At 42.1% G+C, this 20,543-nt stretch overlaps 1 protein-coding gene across 2 annotated transcripts in view; it reads right to left on the bottom strand.

Moving 5' to 3' along the window:
* Nucleotides 1-20,543, bottom strand: part of PRDM16 (PR/SET domain 16) — a gene marked incomplete at both ends in the record, with an annotated part of 337,348 nt that overhangs the window by 203,892 nt on the left and 112,913 nt on the right. For both annotated transcript variants that reach the window (XM_082009472.1, XM_082009473.1), the window contains one exon: nt 8,883-9,232. In XM_082009472.1, coding sequence (XP_081865598.1) covers nt 8,883-9,232 — 350 coding nt within the window. The remainder of the gene's footprint in view (nt 1-8,882; nt 9,233-20,543) is intronic.

Genomic DNA, 20,543 nt, shown 5'->3' with positions numbered 1-20,543 from the left:
AAAGACCAGGGCTTCTGAACTACTGCGTCGTTTACTACGCACTGCATTGCTTCCAGGACACACCGGAGATCGACTTCACTAGCAACGTGCTGCCAAGAGCAGCCTAAATAAGCCCCACTAGAGAGTGCACGAGCAGGACATCTGGGTGAGAATACTCTTCAGTGAAAAGCATTTTAATTTTTTTCAGCGCATTTTGAGCATTTCTGGGCAAAGAGACTAAGGCAAGTTCTGACGAACCACGCTCTAGTCTGTTGCTTCCTGATGTGTACACAGATTGACTTTCCTCGGGGGGGGAGATGCCTCTCCTTTATTTACACGTCCCACTTGAATGTGCATGTGCGTGATCAATGCAAACACGCTACATGGTCACAGCATCCTGTTGCCAGTCTGGAACCCGATTGCGCTCACCACCTTCCACTTAGGCCCGGGCCTCAGGTCATCTTGTTACCTGCTTTCAGAGAGGACAGCGAGAACCAGGCAATGACGGGAGACGCACGAAGGGGTCGAGATGGGTATTTTACAAGGACGCGCCGCAAAGCGGCTGGCCTTAATCACAACGTGAGAAACAAAGCAGACGATTAGTAACAGTTATTTCCAAAGACAGCCCTATGCATGGAAAGCTCCTTCCACTCCGACTGGCCAACTCGCTACCTTGTCTGACCGCTAGACCTCCTCCTGTGGATGTGCTTCTTCCATTCATGTTTCTAAATGCGACTCAAGCTCAGCTCCACACCTTCCTCGGATTAACAGCCCATGTTTTTCAAAGTTACAAACTTTCAGCATGAGTACTGTCTCATTTTGTACAGGTCCCAGTGCTTTGCTGGGATGAAATACACAAAAAGGGGAAAGGATGAATAACGAAATGATAAGTTAACGAGTGAAGAACAAAGACTCACCTATGTCCCACTACTTCAGAAAGAGCAATAGACCCAGCTTTGCATTTTCACCTCTGTATACAGCACCATAACCCCCTTGCATTTCTAGAGCCAAACAGGAAGCAGTCCAAGTGCCAAAATGTGCAAAGTGCTAAACACCACAAAGTAGGAGCTGCTACATTTAGCAGTTCTCCAAATCTGCAGTGCTGCTCCGTATGTGCTACGGGAAGAGGAGGGCGGTGCCAAATTATGCAGAGAATGTGATTTCCCCTTTCTCTAAAAGTAATTAACGTAACATTTCACTCTGGAAAATTCACTTGTTACTTCTTGTATCGTACAGATTGAGGTAAAGAAATCTAATTTAAAACCTTCAGACTCAGATGAGGTTCACTGAAAGGTTTGCTAATGTCACAAAACTTTGGAGTCCAAACACAGCTCTGAGAACTTAAGCCTTGACTCAAAGTTGAGTAATGACCTTCTCTAAGATCTTAGCACAAGGCTACTGCAACTCAGGGGCAGGGAAGAGCTACACAGAAAAAGGACCCCGGAAAATAACTGGGTGACCACCTAAAACGTTCAACTGATCAGGGTCCCTCACCCAGCAAGGGACAGCACAAGTGTGGTGTGGGTAGCTTGCTTGTAAGTAGGAAAGGTGCAGCAGCTCAGACCTCGACAGACGGTTCCCAAGTTCACTGCAGAACCTGGGTACGTTCCTGTACTGCTAGCTTCTGCTGGAGCCCTCGATGCCATGCCACCACACGTACGCTACCCCTACTAGTAAGTAGCACAAGGACTGTCTTCTCAAACAGCAAACACGTCCCTGATCACCACGTAGAAGTAGCCTAAGAACTGCAAAGCAAGTTCTTTTGCATTGCTTCCACCCTCTGAAACGGCAACTGAAAGAGGCCACAGAGCGATGCCTCCTTTAAGGTCCCATGTGTATTTATGGTTTAACTCTAACTTATTGATCATTTCCTTTACAAAAGCCTACTGTGTTCCAATGCTCCATCAGCCAGGCTTTTCTGGGAACGGACAAAATAAAGGTTGGATTTCTATGTAGGTTAACATTCCAGAGGAAGAAATAGTGCCCTGTATTCTACAAGGCTTTTGACAACGAAAAGAGCTATTTTTCAAACCCTGTGGTCACCACTGAGCTTTTCGTGGGATTTTCTTTTCCTCCTTTTTTTCTTTTCTTTTTTTTTTTTTTTTGAAGTGTGGATGATAAAATACTGTTTCAGAAGCTGGTATTCATGGATGTCTCTCGAAGACGAAAAGAAAATATTTATTTCCTTTTTCTGCTTGTGAATCAGAATGTTCTATTTAAAGAAAGTGCCCTCTGCCGGATTGCTCATGAGTTATTACCCCTTATGGAAATAAAGGAGAAATATCAGGAGGTATTCTTAGTCATTCCTTTCCCTGTCTCTCCTTTTTTTTTTCCTTAATTCCTTATATACCCATGTTTTAGAGAAGTGCCTAAGATAGAGCAAGATATCTTGGCATTCTTGGGCCTAAAAAAGACTTACTCTTTTAACCCTGACATTGAAGCATTTGGTGAAACATCAAAAAATGGTACAAATTTCAGCCATTTCACTTGGATGTCATAAGGTACATTTTTCATTTTTATCCAGGGTTGAAATTAATAAATTAAGCTCCCCCCCGATTTAGTTGCAGAGAATGGGATTTTGCCTTTGATACGATAAGCAGTTCCCCTGCACCTCTCCCCACTTTTTCTTTGCTGCTGCTTCTTCTGAATCAAAAGCCAGTAGCATGTGCCTACTGGCACGTTTTTAATAGGAAACAGTCTAACAATTGACAGGGCCTGGAAGCTGCCTCTTCCCCTTCCTCATGATGGTCTCCTAACACCAGAACAAAGGCCATATACTGTGGAGAAAATTAAAGTGTCGATGTTCTCACCACAGTTGTTCTCTGGAAAGGGGATGCTATCCAGCATGTACAAAGTTGAGCAACTTTATTGGCCCAAAATCGCACACTATTTAGAGTGCAGTAAGTTCTTTTTCCTCCTCGAGACTTTTTTTTTTTCACTGAAGTGCCAGGTCTCAGTCTAAAGCAAAAGTTTATCTGCAGTTTACAATGCACGTATATATACATTCTACCTACGGATGCCTGTAAGCAACTACCAGCAGCTAAGGGCTTATCTGGGAAGTCCCAGAGCACTCTTACGTTCCCTTTACCCTACGAACCCACAGATTCTTTTTCAGAATTATTCTAGCCAAACAAAACTTTGAGAAATTGGGAAGTAACCTTGCTTGGGAAATGTTTTCTGCGTAGGTAGCACGCTCCATCTGGGGAATGGCCATGCACACCATTCTTCAGCAACTTCCAAGACTGCTCGTTCCCTGCAAGAGCATTAGATGTGGTTTTGAAAACAGCAATTCATAAGCCCTTTCTCCCTGAGCGATAGAAGCTGTTGTAGTAACGCTATTCTCAAGCCAAAGGGAAAGGCAGAGGCCAGAGAAAATGAATGAATCAGAAGACACATGAAGAAAAACTACAAGGAAATGTCATCACATCCTTTCAGTCTGAAAGTTGAAATAACATTAGCAAGAGATGAGTGCAAACAGGTTTGGGGATTTCTTTGCTCATTTAAAGGACTCATACTTCTTTTAGCATCTTTTGTTAAGAAACAGGACGGACAAGAACATGCTTCTTTAACAAACTGTATCAGCTTTTGAAGTGAAATGAGGGAATTTGGACTCTACGTTCTTTTAACTGGGAAGCATGACAAAACCATCACAGTTAAAAGAATGCTTGGAGTCTCCTTCCTATTTTAACATTTTGAAGACTCAAGGAAATGCAATATAATTCTCCTCTCAGCAATCAAGGCCAGTCGTGTGAAGTAAATTTTCTTTGGCACTTATGAGTATTTCTAAAAAACAAACAAACCAACCAAACAAAAAAGACCCCCACAACAAAATGTAAATATTCTATTTTGTGGGAACAGGGAGGTTGAACTGCTATGAATCACTGACACTATAAAGCAGAGATGTGAAGCCAAGAATGCCTGCTGCATCCTTAGCTGCCGGCTCTTATTTTTTCCACAGTTATTTGTCTTTCAGGGGACAGCTTCTATCTTCACCCTGAAGTATTACACGAAAGCACTTATTTTTCACATGCAAAAGAGAAGCCTGCCTCTTACACTTTAGTGTAACAGAAGTCTCTCATGTTTCAGCAAATAATCTCTCTTAAAATATAAATTAAAACAAAGGAACTAATAACTCTATGTTGTTAATGGTATTTACCCTGTGAAGCAAACGGAGCTAAAAGCATATCTGATTGCCTCCACATTCCCTAGAATTCAGTTGTGAAATTTCCCTCCAGGATGTGACTCCCATTCTGCTCTCAATTAGCAAAATAAACAGTGCCATGATAAATATCATTATTTACTCAACAAAGTCATCAAAATCATTACGCGATTTTTATTTTCTTTTTTTAGGTCCCAGAGGCAATAAAGTGAAAACATGCTGTGATTTATTTGGGGTACTCTGAATGCTATGTTCTGTGTCAGCAGGCAAGGAAGTAATAGGATCAGGAGAGCAGAGCAGAAATGCAATCATGTCACACTAAGTAATCACAAGGCTTTTAGTTTGGGTGGTGTCTTTTAAGGAAAAAAAGGTAGCTAAACACGATCAGCACAGTAGTGTCAGGGAATGAGGCACAGAGGGAAAACACAGGGCACACCGTCCCATACAAGCACCTACTGAATCATCTCTGGGAGGGGGAGGAGGCCGGAAGACCGACACATCTCATTTATTTTTATGAAATGAGCATGAATCACTCACTGTCATCCCATGTTAAAAAAGCCCTTGAATAATAGGTGTGGTTTAATGTAAAGAGTATTTTAAAAACCATATTCCACAAAGCAAATGTTGGAGGAAAAACATAGGAAGAAACAAGATAGTAAAGGCTTGCTGCAGATAAAGTAGCACATGTATTCACCCAGCCTCAAGCCAGTCCCTCCCATCTGACTAAAAGGAAAAACATCTATACAAAAAAAATTTTGTATCTTTTTTCCAAGAGGTGGCAAGTGAGACACAGCATTCTGTATTCCCTATGATGTTTTAGGCTATTAGGGGAAATAATGAGTAAAGCTGAAAGTTTCAGCAAATAGCATTCTTCTTTTACCTCCTGGAGCTAGATGTTTCACAGCAGAGCCAGGTCTGGATCAAACAGTTTAGACGAAAAAAAGAGCTGGCCCCTACCTCCAAACAGGAGCTCGTGTTTCTTGAGGACTTCGAAGAAACAGAGTTAACCATTTTGTTTCATTTTAATTTCTGCAGTGTTAACGCCTTGGACAGAAGAGAGAGATCTATTTTCAAATCAAAGCCCTTAAAAGCACATTTTCCAGCCCCCCCCCCCCGGATTTTTTTAACTACAGAAATCCAAAGAGACAGATCTTAATTGTGAAGTACAAAGTGAAGCATTTTAAAATTCGTATTCTATTTTCATATGTTGAATTAGCCTGCTTAAGCTTTAACTAAAAAAATCCACAGAACTGCAATAAAAACGTGCCTACCTACACATAGCATCTACTTCAACATCCTCCAGCACGGTTTCATCCTTTACGCTACCCGCACGGATGGGGACCCATCACAGATAGGCACCAGTCCAAACAGGCGTACTGACCACGTTCAGAAGCCAGCTGCGCGTTCTGAAGCGCAAAGATGTGTCCTACACAACGCCACAGCCAACCGTTTCTAGCAAAACTGAGGTGTTGCTAATGAATGCCCACTTCAAAACGTGATGTAAAGTGTTCTTCTCTATTACCACTTCCAGTGGCACTCTCAGTTTAGTCAACGTCTGGCAAAAAATCTCCTGTGACAAAGGGCAAGAGCTTTTTCAGCAAAAGGCAGAAACGCTATTAAAATTAAGGAACTGATGACTACTAAAAGCAAACAAAAAAAGACCAGCTTTTCAGGGTCTGAGGGGGTGGGCTGTCCACAGCAGTGGCATTATCAAGAGTATGAACCATAGGAAATGATCTGAGAAATAGGACTAGAGAAGAAGGTTGGGTGTGAAGAACAGATCTCTTTCCTGAAGTAAAAATACTGATATAACTAACAGAATAGGCAATTCAAGTATAATAGTAATAACTCAATTAGCCAGCGATAAGGAGTTCTGTGTAAGAAGCCTTACAACAGCACTCAACTCTCAAGTCACCACAAGTCAAAACTACAAGTCACAGCGAAGTATTGTCAAAAAATAATGTCAAACAGCATGAGGAAGACTTCTCATGGCACACTACAAAAACTAGATTTGTTACATTTATCGCTACTGTAAGAAACAAGATAGGCAAAAGTCTAGTCAACGAGTTACAGGGTGACAAAAAACTCCTCCCCTTTTCTTTTTTTCCCTTGCTGCCATTTGTCTGCCTCCTCAATTTTATTAACAGAGGGTGGAAACATACGCCAACTTACAATTTTCTAGCACAAGCGACATCATGTAAAGCTGCCTAGAACATCTCTTTAAGGCTTTTCCAACCTTTCACTCAAAGGAAACGGCTCAGAAACCAACAGACGGGCAGAGATAGTATTTATTACAAGAATTTACAAGTATTTATTACAAGTATTTATTACAAGTATTCATGTATGTTGTTCCCTAGCGAAACGATGAAGGTACTGAGTGACTAAAACCAGATTTCTGAACTTTCTTTAACCATACTGGGAAGTGGAAAGCTTCAAGAGGTAGCTGCAAGTATGAGCAAGGTCAAAAGAGATAATGTCAGGGTGGGTCTAAGACAGTGGTTGAGGACATCTGATGGAGGACAAATAGTCCTTCCTTTCAGGTATGAAATGTACCTGCCAAATCAGAGAACAGAAGAATGTCACTGAAATGTGAGAAGTACCATGGAGAAAGAAAGTTTGTTCAATTACACCACGAAAATAAATAGTATCGCAAAGTCAATGTAGACTGAAGTAAATAGATACGGCTTGTATCAGGCCTGGCATTCAGTGCAGAATAGATATAGGGAACATTTCTTTAGAACACGAATGTAAATACAAACTTTTATCAGAAATATAAAACACAAGGACAAAGTTTTGCCAAAGTCATAGAAAAAAAGATTTGCGTTACTCAAACGTGGTCTGACTGCCGGCAGCCAAGGAGCATAGCACTTTGCTCAAAAAACCCATTGCCTTAAAAAAACCCACAAAACCAAAACCGAATGCCACCTATAAATACTATGTTCAGAAAAAAGAGAATTCACCTTTCTGTAGGTGCACCTTCCACGCTGCAGTCTGCAAATAATCAATATTGCATATTCCTAGAGGAAAATTGCGCTTCGTTTCAGAGAGACCTTAGCGTGGCCAGTACATTAGGTAATCTCAAGCTCCCTCATACCTATAGCCTCCCTGAAACGGACAAGTATTTCCAGTATATTAACAGGGATTTTTTTTTTTCCCCCTCAAAAAACCCCCATGTTTTGAAGCTAATACAGTAATATTAATTAAATATTCTGTAACGATATTCACAAGGAAAGCAGCTAACACCAAGATGAACTTCTGAGGAATGCCATCGGCAGGGGGGACAGGGAATCAAAGCTCTCGGCTGAATTGCCCTTCTTTTCCCTGCATCAGGAGAGAGAGAAAAGGAAACTCTCAACTCGTTCAGCCAAACCCTGATTTTACCTCTTCAAACATTTCCTACCACGGAATGACAAAACATGATTGAGCTTGGTTTTTATAACAAGTGTTTTTTGCTTTTTCCTGCACTTCTGACACATTAAAAAAGTAAACAAAAACACCTGGACATACAGAATCTAACTGTTCACCGATTTTTCAGACTTCACAATCAAGAGTGTAAATATAATCAGACACAACTTAAAATGTTAATGCTTAAGTTTGGCCTTTTGGACCTAGTTTTCTAAGAAAACAGGGCTTCTGTGATTGCACTGTTGGCTTGCCCGCTTGGTAAGTCTTACCAGTTTACCCCTTAGTTGCTTCCCACCTCTGTACTCCGATAGTTTTTTAAACCACGGCTTCACGTCAGTTAGTGGCCGATAAGGAAAACAGGCCAAGTTGCTGCTTCACCCAGGGGAAAAAGGGAGGTAAAATTCAGCTTCCACATACTTTGAGGGACAGAGCTAGCCTATCGAACAGCATGAGTTCTGGCCAGCCAAACCTCTCTGAAACAGCTGCCCCAGACGGAGCCTCTTCCTCAAGACAAGAGACGGCAGATCCAGTGCGCAGCAGGGGGATTGTGGTGTTGGGGTGGACGTCAGGGCTACAACAGAGAAGCGATTATGTATCATATAATGGGCGCTGGGTGCACGGCGGTAGGACTGTGGACTCAGAGCATAAATCCTAGGCTGCATTTCACTGTCCACAGAAGCTACTCTCATTTATGGTAATTCTCAGGGTATGGGTATTTTCAAATCAAGAATACAGGAGCAGAAGATACTAAGCCGATTTCTGGGACAATCCCAGAAAAGCAGGGAGAAAGATACGAGTTCTGGGATAGTGGTGTTTTTCCTATTGAAGATTGGGTTTTGTTTAGCTCTTAGGGAAAAATGACTTTCACATCTCTTTTATCTTTGCTGCAGAACGAGAACTCAAGAACATCTAGGGTGTTAATGGGTACATGCTATTTTGCTATGACCAGTTAATAATGCCTGCACAGCTAACATGGACTGGAAGTCAAAGGTAACACACCCAACTACAAAACATGATGCGACTAATCATATTTCTTCCACTGTGACAAGTTCTGAACACAATTTGAAAATGACAAGCACTTTAAGAAGTGACCCAACATCATTTAAAACCAACCTTCTAAAATGGTGCTAGAGCAGTATTTGTAGCCCAAGAAGCAATCTTAAAAAGGATTTCTGCTGCTTTTTAAATACTGCATGTAACTGGGGATGCAAAATAATGCAGGGAAATACGGCATTAGCAAAGTCACTGCTGTCCCCAGGCCAGTCAGGACTCAGCCTATCTTTGCGAACAGTCTGCACAGAAGACAAATGAATGCGATTACCACATTCAACACGCTTACCTCCCATCCAAAGTTTGTTTCCTTTAATGTGCTCCTTTGTACTGTCATATAGGGTCCAAATCTTTCCCCAACTTCAATCTTCTTTTTGGCCCAAATCCCTAGCCCTGCCCCTGGAATCGAAGATTCTCTGAGTTCAAAATCTGGTGGGATTGGAATGTCATCAGGAATGTAGACGGGAGCTTCATAAGGTGAGCCCTCCTTGGGAGTGAAGTCCTCACTGGTGGGAAAGGGTGATGGAGGTCCGACAGGAATGGGGGACATAATACTGTCCTCTGTTTCCTCCTCTGCACTTTCGCCAGCAAGGAGATCAGGGTCGGTCTCGTACATATTATTTACAATCTCGCTGTCACCTAAAAGGGGAAACAGCAGAACAAAACACACTGAAATACTCACGTGAACATTAGTTAATCTCTTCTTGGGACAAAGTTTCATAAAGCCTAGTTCGCATGCTTTAAGGAGAGAAGTAGTGGCAGCAAAATAAAAGAAAAAATCTTCACCTACAGAACTCAGTTAGAACCGAGGTAAGAACATTCAGACTGGCTGCACAATATTCAGTGCTATTGAAGGATGAGATGGAAGCTAACTGCAGGCCCGTCATGTTATGCTGGATGAGGCTTACTGTAGCGGTTGTCTTTCAATAACAGAAAGAGGGAAGAAAACACAGAAGAGGTGTTCGAGGTTCCCTGTAACCATTTATTGTTTTAACTGGCTCAGTATATTTTGTAAAGGAAACAAAGAAGAAATTAAGGCAAAATCCAGCTTGGGTTTGGCAATAACCGTTTGCCTGGTGTTTGGGTTTCTTGGGCTCAATGCGTCACACAACAGAAGCCATGGCCAATGTGACCCTCCAGCGACATCCCAGCAATGTACCTTTTCAGGCGTAACAAAAGCATCACTCGTTTGTAACACTACTTTAGGGCTAACATACCCTATATGCTTAAACAGTGAGCATTTCAAGCTACGCTCACAACCACAGCACAGATACTGTTTCACTGAACTCCAGAGGACAGGGATCTGGTTTGCAATAGTGCTACAAGGGTCAAAGAAAGCTAGGGCAAAGCCACACACTTTCTTCTATTCCACGCAACATCTCACAAACTGGACAGAAACAGATCAACCCAAGTAGTACTATAACATTATTCTTTAAAAAGAAACCCAAGCATTTGGCCTAAAATGCTTATTTAATTTTATACTATTCAGGATGTAAGAATTTTGGAAGTGAGTCACTATTTCTTTTTTTCCTTTTTTAAGATAATGAGTTGTGTGGTCTTTCCACAAAAGCATCAGCAGAACTGCCGCTGTCTTTCCCAAGCCTTCAGTTGTACAAGGTAGTAGGGGAAAAAAAAAAGAAACCAGCTAAGAAGATCTGAACGGGACGTATATAGAATAAAGGCAAACTTTTAAGGAGGAGTTGACATTACCAGACAAAATTGATCTAACTGCATCCAGTTAGAAATACTATGTCAAATCTTTCATGCTCAGCATCTTCAGCACCGTTCAGCTCAGTGCCTACAAAAGATCGGGAATCAAATTCGTGCAGAGGACAGGAAGTAAGCATGTGTGTGTGTTTGGGGAAAACAAACACCCCGCCTCGGTAAGTAAATACCTTTAATCCTGCAAGGATTTTAAAGCTTCATTTTCCAGCAACAAATTATTACACTTCAGAGAATCACAAGTCAATTCCATTATTAAACCTGTAACAACACGCATCCATTTTCTGGTTTGATACTGGCTTGTAGAAGCTAAAAATATTCTTCAAACATCCCTTCCTCTTCCATCACTTGCCAAAACCAAATAATCTGAGGCATGTTTACCAGAACGCACTGAAAAAAAACTAAATGAGAAAAAAAACCTGTGAGCTCAGGAGTGGACTAAAAATTCTGTTTTCAGAAAAATACTTTCAACCGGAAAATGATAGTCTGCTGAATCTAAAATGCTTCGTTCGGACACGCATTTCCGCGATTTCACGGCAGAATTCTGCTTGCTGGGTGCAGTTCTGCTAAGAAACTGCTGCATTTCCTCCGAATTCATTTATGGATCAACCAAAGAGGCCAATCTTCGAGGCAGCCTTGCCGTAAGGACTCTGAGGGCTCCCTCCAGCTATTCCCTGCTGTACAGATGGGATTCCCCAAGTCCCCTGGACCTGTAGTTCTGACAGAGACTTGGCCACATTTCCACATCAGGAGCCTGGACAACACAGCTGGAGCTCCACTTTGACTCTTCCCTCTCTCTCACAGGGCCAGTAAACACGGGAGATCAGAGCTGAGCGGATGTCAGATCTCCCAACCCATACATTCCATTTTCCTATTGGCAGAACCGAACACTCCAATCATTCCAAAATTAATTGTCCCCTTTCCCCCTTTGCTTTCCTGTCCATACAAAATTTTGAAATTTAAGTCTTTCGATTATAAAATTAGTATGATTTTTTTTTTTTTAAAAACAAAATTCCCCAAAGACAGAAAGCTCTGTTTTTTGACCAGCTTTCCCTTGGACTTGTATACAGTGAAATCCCCACAGTCAAACCACGTTCTGATGTACTTGTGTTTGGAATACTCTTATTCTTACGAGTTGCAGTTGTCACTGCGATACACTAGTGCTGAAAGCGCCTGTTCGGCCTGATTAACCAGCCCTGCCTAGAAGAGAGCTCCTTCTTCAAAGGAGTGACAGAGAGATGGAAGGGGAAACAGTTTGTAGAGTCTTACTGACCAGACACATAGCCACAGAGAGAATAAACAGGTTGCTAATGAGCTGGAAAATGAACCCCGGGTGTTAGCCGGCCACCTTCACGAGGAAAGCATCCTCCTCCTCACTCCAAAGGCGGGACAGAGACTTCAGGCTGCAAGATCGCCGTTACAGCTCCTGTCTGAAGGAAGTACCTTCACCAGAACTTCTACCCTCACAAACACCTATATTAACTATGAACGGGAGCGATTTTTTTTTTCCCAGTAAGTGGCCAAACCCAGAGCCGGGTAATTTGTAGCAGCATCGCCATCATTTGCGACGCAAACACAGGCCTACAGTCACCTCCAACCAGGCGTCGGTTATGACCCAAGTGTTTCCAATCACTCTCTCCTAAAGTCAAGAACTTGAGTACTTTTTAAAACTCAAAAAATATGCCACACAGTAGTACATTATTTACAGTTAGGAACTCTTAAAATTCTTTGGGTTTTTAAGGTTTGATGTTACAGGTTTATAGCTGTAGCGATCATTCTGAAACATTCTTTGGGCAGCCAAAAGCAGCAATTCAGAGGTGAACAGAAAAAAATACGCAATGCTGTCTTAAACAAAACCAAAACCCACGTCACCAGTTTCTCTTATCCACTGCAGCACCTGCACTCTGACTACAAATCCTTGACGGCTGTGATTTCCTGACCGCTGCACTAGAGAGCTCCTACACAGCGATGCAGAGATGTATCGTAAACAAACCAACAGATTTGCAAGTAGATACGTCATCGATGGATTTTAAGGACAGAAAAGAGGATTTGTGCTAATTCCATATGACCTCCTGCATTACTTAGCCCATGGGACTCCTCTAAATTATTTCCATCTTCAAGATCAAAAGGTGGCGGCACGTAGCTTATCTTTTAGGCCGAAAACAACGCCCGACTTTAAGATTTTCCAGCAACGGCTGCCAAGCCTTGGTACCCTGCTCCGCGGCGCTGCTGCCCAGCGGCGAGCAGCCTTAAGGGGAAGGGGCTTGTACAACACCCTGCACACACAAAGCACACAGTTCGACAGCAAGTGCTAATGGGGGAATTATAAGCCCCTTTGTCTCCTCTCTCCCTGGCAAGCCGTCTGCCTGCTTTTTACCTTCTGCATTCAACATCCCTCCCTTTTCAATTTTTGAGGATGTCACCTCTTAACCTCTTGAATGAGCTACATAGGATAGAATATCTTTCACTGAAACGTGTGTTTTCAACCCTTTAAAGACTCCTGACTGAACCATCTGTGGTTTTTCAACAACTTTTTTGAACTATCTGTGTTAGAACTGGCTGGAGGATTCCAGGATCATGCAAGTGAGTGCTAAACCCAGAGAGAAATTTTCCAAAGGAGCTCTGCTGAAGACAACGGACTTAATCTCTGGGATACATTTACTTCTTCAAATTGTCAGTGCTAAATAGTGTCTTCTTCAGATGCTACCATCTTTACCATACAAAGTGTAATGCTTTAACAACATCTGCTGTACTTATTCAGGCATCATGAACCATTTAAACATAGAGTTAGCAGAATTGGGCTCTTACATTTTGTATTTCCTACATCTGAAACATGATATAGATACATAGTTAGTTCCAACTTCCCAGTGCACAAAGACCATTAACGAAATTTCCCTTTAACTAAAAAAAGAGCATTTTTACTCTAGTAGTTTGAGATTAAGAAGAAAGTAAGTTTCAGCCATTTTCCCTGAAAGCTACTAGGAAACAAAAAAGTAATTACTGTGTATCTTCAAAGTTTTTGCCACATTAATTGTAGAGCTCGTTAGCATATTAAAATACCCTACTCGAACGGGATGAACTGATATTCACACACCTCATATCGAACTGAAGCAGGATTGATTTTACTTCCAAATATAGGGGGCTTAGCTGGCAAGAAAACTGTAGCTTTAACAGAAAGCTGGGTAAAATGTTAAAGTAATATTCCAAAATACCAGCCAGTAAGAAAATGATGATTCATTGTGCAAAGCAAAAATGGTTCACGTGAAATTACATTTAAAGTTAGCTGTAGCTGCACCGTAATAAACCCACAGCTATTAATCTGGAATTCATCCTGAAATAAGAAAAATACAAGTATTCCCATCAGCTAGTGCACCAGCTTTATAGCATACAATTTCAGCCATTAACTGAAACTCAGCATGGATTAGTATTTCCTTCCAATTCTGTAGTTCACACAGCAAAAAAGGATGTTTGTTAGTACCCAACTTTTTCAACGCTAAACAAAAGATACCCTATCTATACCTGAAAGGGAAAGCATCTCAGGGAATTGCAGACAGTGCTTACTTATGCACCAAAATATTATTCTAACAGGGAAGTCTCAGAGCAGAACCTCTAAAAGAGGAGTACCGAAATGCAGACTCAGATTTAAAAGGGGGAACGGTGCAAAAGAAGTGGCAAGGAACCGAGATGTATGAATCAACCGACTTGGAAAAAGCAGGCTTTGAGCAGGTGACCGGCACCGACCAAAAAATCAGCTGAGCTTTCTAGTTCTTGTTCTGGAAACTGTACCTGATAGAAATAAAACTGGTAGAGAGATGGTCTAATTCATTAATTTAATGTTAAATAATTTTCACCAATCAGAAAATTACGCATAGGCTGAACAACTGCTCCTGATCAAAAAAACGTGCGATACCCAATTCTCAAGCTCTCCCGTCAGACAAGCGGTGATGATCTGGAAGCATCTGTCAGTAGGCCCCAGCATTTCACAACACGAACTCTTCCTGTGAAGAGTCAACAGAGCTATGGCAGGTAAGGAGAAATTCAGGGTAAGCAAGCTGAGAACCAAGCCTTTTGACTCTCCCACACTAACAGCAATATATAGTATTCAAGGGCCGTTCTCTGGATGTGGCCTGTCTCACCCTCTAGAGGCATAAAGGCATCCTTGCTGACCAGGTCCTACAAGAACACACCTGTGAGGATGGCAAACATCAGTATGAGCAAGAAATAAGCTTGAGAAGCAAGTTAGACAACAAGTCCTGAACACGCCAAAAAAAAAAAAAAAAAGGGAAACCCCCCCCCAAGTCCCAGGGAGCCTGAAATACATGAGAGAGAGGAAGCTTGAGAGTGAAAACAGTAGACTCGGAGGGTAATAACATTTGAGGATTTTTCCAAGAGGAGTCAATTGCTAAGCTACAACATTCATATGTAAGGAAAATGGAGCTTTTTTTCATCCAAAAAGGAAAAAAAGGGGGGGAGGGAAACAGATGAAGGGGAAAAGAAAAACACATTTGTCATACAATACAAGTAGTTGAAGTATTTTGGGAACAGATTTGCCATCTCTCAATTAAACATGAGGCAGCATGACTGTGCTTTCACTGCACAGTAGTTTCCACTATGATAACAAGTCCAACAACCGCCTCATTGTGGACCAAGCAGAAACGAGAGGGACTCCCACAGTGCATATTAATGACTGACCTCTGATGTAATCGGGGGGAAACAGCACCCAACAAAAATTACAGTTTTCACTGCAGCATGGAAGACAGTTCTTGCTGCCAAATAGAAACCATCAGGGAAGAATAGCTCAAAAAGCAAGGCTTGACTTAAGGTATACATACTACATGTCTGCTGTATCCTCAGAATACACCTTCTGTGTGAAAGACACATCTCCTCTTTTTTTTTTTTTTTTTGATGCCTAATAAAGATTTTCCTGAGTTCATGCCCAAGAAACCTGGTGGCAGACATTCGTAAAGAGGATTTTGATTCCTTTGCCAAGATTTTTTTTGCTCCAGCTTTTGAGAAATACAGAGAACTGCCTGCTACAGCTTACAAATGTTTCCTCTGCTAAAAAGTGCAACCCTCCTTACTCAAACACGTCGCCAGAAACAAGCTTTCATAAGTACGATATACTCCATAATCCTGAAAATACTTGTGGTTGCTGTAAATGTTTTCTCTCCTATATTAGCAAGTCAAATTATTTTCTACTCTATGATTAGCCTCTCTTGCACTTAAGAAACAGGAATTCCAACCGAGTTGAAACGCAAAACTAGGTTTATTGGAGCACAACCTGTGAAAATTTTCAAATGATGCAAGTAAAGTATAAGGACACCTCGCTATTGAACATCGTTAATTTAATTTCTTCCATGGGACAATCAGACCAGTTCTGATTACATTTTCATTTACTCTGAAGTTGAACCCATATCTGACTGACCTGGTATTTCAAGAGAAATCAAGAAACACAGGTAATTGTTTCCTTCTGCCTTTTCAGTTGCTAAAATCAGTTATCAGGGACTGGCAACAGGCATGAAGTGGCAACGAAACAGGACATTTTCAGGTCACGATAGTTCCGATGCGAGAGATACCATGTGGCATCCGTGTAAGCAGAATCACCACACAGGTATGTGTTGAGTTTGTCACCAGAATCAAATATTTCGATCCACAGCTTTTACACCTTATTTATCAACAGCCAGGGCTGCCAGAGGAAATCAGAGCTGTTCCTGTACCCGTCACTCCTTTTGTGCGCTGCCAAGCAGAGCCGTTCGGACAGAACAGGCACCCGGCCTCCACCCGCCTGGGATGCGCAGGAGGCTGCGGGCAGTGGCACAGCACAGCTCCACGCCTGCCTTGTCCAGAACATCATCTGGGCAAGACTCCAGGCAGCATGCCTTCTGAGTCTAGCTCTAACACGGAAAGTCCTGCTGTGGAAGAGCTTCCAGAGATATTAGGTAGACCTCGCTAAAACTTACAGGTATGCTAGCAAGATCTTCTCCACAGGTCATGTTTATTCCAGGGATTTGAGGCAAATTCAGCAGCTGCGGCTTAGTTTTGATTAGAGCTGAGGCATCTGAGACAAGTCTATCTGCTTGCGCTACTCCTTCAGTATTGATTAAGCCTCCTCAACTTCTGGGTATTGCATTGCTGATAGGCCTACAATCACTGCACCACAGGATCCTCTGGGTTGCCCTCGCTGCACAGCGTACCGTTTATCAACCTCAGTGCTCCTCTCAGCATTACTCTAGGTGCAACACAACTGGGTAAAAAAGAAAAAAAAGGCAGAGAACATCTTGTTGTTTAGGAACAGCCTTCAGTTCTACTGCGTTTCATCACAAATCCGCTGGCTGCTACTTGAGAGCTGTATGTGGGATGTGGCCGTTCACTGATGGCAACTGTGCTGCCCTACATCTGCCCCTCTTCCAATGGGCAAAAACTTCAATGCTCTGGAATGTCTGGTTATGTGAAATGCAGTATAGAAATACAACTTGACCTTATTGTTATTGTCATGAGACTAAAATCAGTCCTTCAAAGCTCACTAGTAAAATTACACAATAAAAAGACCCACTGAAAGTTTGTTTCCACAGATAATCAGATATGGGCATAGGCTTAAAATCTGTGTGACACCAACGAGGTTCTTGCAACAATGAGAGTGATGCTTCAGTATTGGTGAGCGCCCTCATGAATAATCTATTTAGCAGCTGTAATGAAAGAAAAAGAAAGTCTGATATTAAAGGAAATGGTGGTAGAAGAAACAATGCGTGAGATACTAGGGCGGGTTTTTTAGGTTTTGTATTTGGTTTTTAATACATTTCTTAATATTTCTATTATAATATAATGTAAATTCTATATAATAATATGTTATATAATAATATATAATAACATGTTATAATGGAATCTAAAATTCTGCTAAGGAAACGCCTACTTATCTGAAATGACTAAGCATCTTCTACACTCACAGACATTGCAAAGAACATCTCTGACTCCTTCGCCAGGGACGCTTAGAGAACACACCAAGAATGAATTAATATCGGGCCACCCATGTCTGATCAGTACGGACAATCCGCCTTGAATTTCACTGACCTTGAAATAAATGTAAAACTGGGCCCGATCCTACACCACTTCTGCCCTCAGAACTCCCATCGAGAGCAATGGGACTATTCAGAGAACGCAGGACTGAGCCCATGACACTTTTGTCGTGCTCCGCGGCATTGTGCTGCTGGTTGACATGGGGTGACTTTCCAAGCTCAAATTTGGCAGACGGCTCCAGAACGGGACGTTCGCAGAAAACAGCTCATTTTCACTTGCACATAAAATAACAACAGGCTGAAGTCCACAAAATGCTGCCAGGTCGGAGGATGCTCCTGTCCAATTGATCTCTATTAATACGACGTCTGTGGGAAAACCAGGTATTTGTTCTTTTCTAAACAACAAGGAGAAGAATTACAGGCACCCACTGAACTCATACTTTGCCTCAGAAGCTAACCTGGAATCTCAGGCCCAACAAGAGAATTTGAGCAAAAGAGTAGAAAATAAAAATATACACGCAGACTGTGACTTTGTACCTAAGACTGAAACACCACAGTGATAGACTGACAGTCTCTTTTTCCTTAGGGATCGACTGGCTGTTGAAGGGGTCTTTTTACTTAATTATTCAAACATTGCAACCCATTCCTAGCTGGAAGTTTAGAAACGTGTACAGGTATGAAAACAGTAGCGTTGTCTAGAACTGTTTGCTAGTGGGCTATTCTAATATAAAAAGGTAACATCAGAACAATACCCACTAGGCCAGGACTTCCCTGGGATTCATTTCCATCTTTCTGACTAGAGGAAGAGCAGTGGGTGACCTCAAACACCTTTTCCAACCCAAAGAGGGATGTCGCGACCACCTTTACAGCTCCCCGGAATGTATCGAGGTTCCTGCACTGTATGGATTTTCCTTTAGAAACATTCCCCAGGGAAGAAAACAAAACAATCAAGCAAAAAAAAAAATCCAGATACAGTGCTACGTGAGAAAGAAGGCACGGAATATTTCACACCTCCAGAAAACAAGACCGCCTACATTTTTAACTCCAGGGTGACGGGATTCTGCCTCTATTTGCCGTACACTCAGTAGGTTTCATCAGCAAAAATAAAGTCATTTTTATGACCGATTTGTAGACCAGCAGAGCTGGAACGGATCATCAACATTACAGCCTAATTCAGCCAAGACTGCAAATACTTACATTAAGCAAGCATGTGCTTAACTACTGCCAACAACTGACAGGGTTCATTACCTCTGAATATTGTGCTGCCCACCTATAATTTACTTCAGGTAAATTATAACAAGTACCGATCCTATAGCCTGCCTTACTCCCTTCGGAATTCTGCATGAGCCTCGCTGCCCGCTCTCACTTTCTCCTGAATGGGGTGGAAAGCTGACAGCCAGGCGCAGACCAAAACTTCCAAGACACATCTATAAATCACAAAGGACACTGGAAAGCACCAAACAGCACCCACCCAAACAGTGACTTCAGAACAGTGAATGATCTTAGTGATCAGATTGCCACCTGATGGCCACAGCTGAAATACAATAGAAAATCAGAAATCTAGCCCCTGCTTGGACTGAATCTGTCTGGCCTTGGTTACAAAGCCTGATTTCCACAAATTTCAAGCACTTTGCAGCACCAGGAACTGGCGTCTCCTCTCACACAGGCTCACGGCCTTTAGGATGTGGGTCTTCCGCAGCATGCTTTGCAAACGGCATCACCAAAATAAGAAAGTCATGGCATCTAACACAATCCTCAATAATATGCCATTATACAGCTCATCTAGGAACGGTTTTCCAGTCACTCTACTGGTGAAGGTAACCAACTGTCGGCAAGACAGGTCACCTACAAAGGCACGCTGTCCTCAACACACAGGGAGTCTTCAGACGAAAGAAAAAGAATGGCTGGTATTAGTAACACTTCAAAGAGTCTGCATACATAAGCCAAAGACCTAAAATTCAGTGCAAGACCATCTCTAGAAGCTAGTCTAAAACATTTGGGTTTCCTTCCGTCAGAAAGGATGCAGATTAATGCCAAAACTGTGGTGACAAGAATTCTTCCTCTCTCATTAAGGATGGGACTGAAGCATTAAATACCTCACAGCCACACAAAAATGGCTTTTCCTCTATCCACAGACAATATTCATCTAATTGTAATGGCTGTGAAGAAAGGACAATAAAGAATAAGTCGCTGAAGATTCTTGAGCCTGTCACACAGTATCGTCCTTCCATTCATTGCAAGAACCTTTCTCCTCCATCCCAGCTGTACTGGGAAGTATCTACGGCATTCGCTAGTGGATGCTGGTCAGAAAGCAACACATTCAGCAACCGAAAGAGAAACTGCCAAAGAGCAACCTCCCGTACTGACGTGGGGCCAGCGCTCTGCGCGGTTCTCAGACTCGGGAGCGATGCTCTGAAAGGTTTTCCATACAACTCCAACTGCCGCGAGAGGAAAAGTAAATTCTGCTTTAAACGAACATTTAGAAATGTCTTTTTTCTCTTTCTTTCATTCACGAAAACCCTTCATCTTCACAAGCTTTACAGCTGAAAAAAGACTTGGGCAATAAATGTACACGGAGGGAAGTGGTCACAACTGGGAAGCGGTTCTGCCAACATGCTGCTGTGCCAAAGGAGTGCCACATGATCTGGTTTGACCTTTGAGAAATTACACTGCTAATACAATCCTCTACTTAATTTTTTAGTTTAACGGGCACTTCTGCCATAACTTGCTGTGATTTTGCCCATTTTCTCCTCCATAGATGCTGAGCACACCTAGAAATACCCAGCTTGAAAAAATATTTTTCTTCCCTTTGGTTATCTCCGATTCCCCCCAAAATCTTGGGCCTTGAATAACAGATGACACTAATACATAAAGCACATTAGCTGTATTTCTCAGTGAAATGAGCCTGTTTCTTCTTTAGAACATATCCATAGGTTTTCACAGGCTCCCTGACTTTATTATCTGAAAGCACCCGAAACGCTACAATTAAAGGGAACTAGGGACAATCAGAATGGCTCTAGATGAAGATCCGGTATTTCCTTTCCCCTGCTCAAGATGGAACGGTCGCACAGTTGCGACAGGCCAAGTCACAAGTTACCGCCTTTGTTCCAATGGACAACCAACCAGCTGAATTCCACTGAATAGGTGTGCACATAAAATTCAGATTCAGATTCTGCTAACCTCACAGCATTTGAATACACAGCCAGATCGGAGCT

This window comes from Phaethon aethereus (assembly GCF_964289735.1).
Source record: "Phaethon aethereus genome assembly, chromosome: 21".
In the NCBI taxonomy this organism is placed as follows: domain Eukaryota; kingdom Metazoa; phylum Chordata; class Aves; order Phaethontiformes; family Phaethontidae; genus Phaethon; species Phaethon aethereus.
The sequence above is the reverse complement of the archived record's forward strand: the minus strand, read 5'-3'. Positions and strand labels throughout refer to the sequence as shown.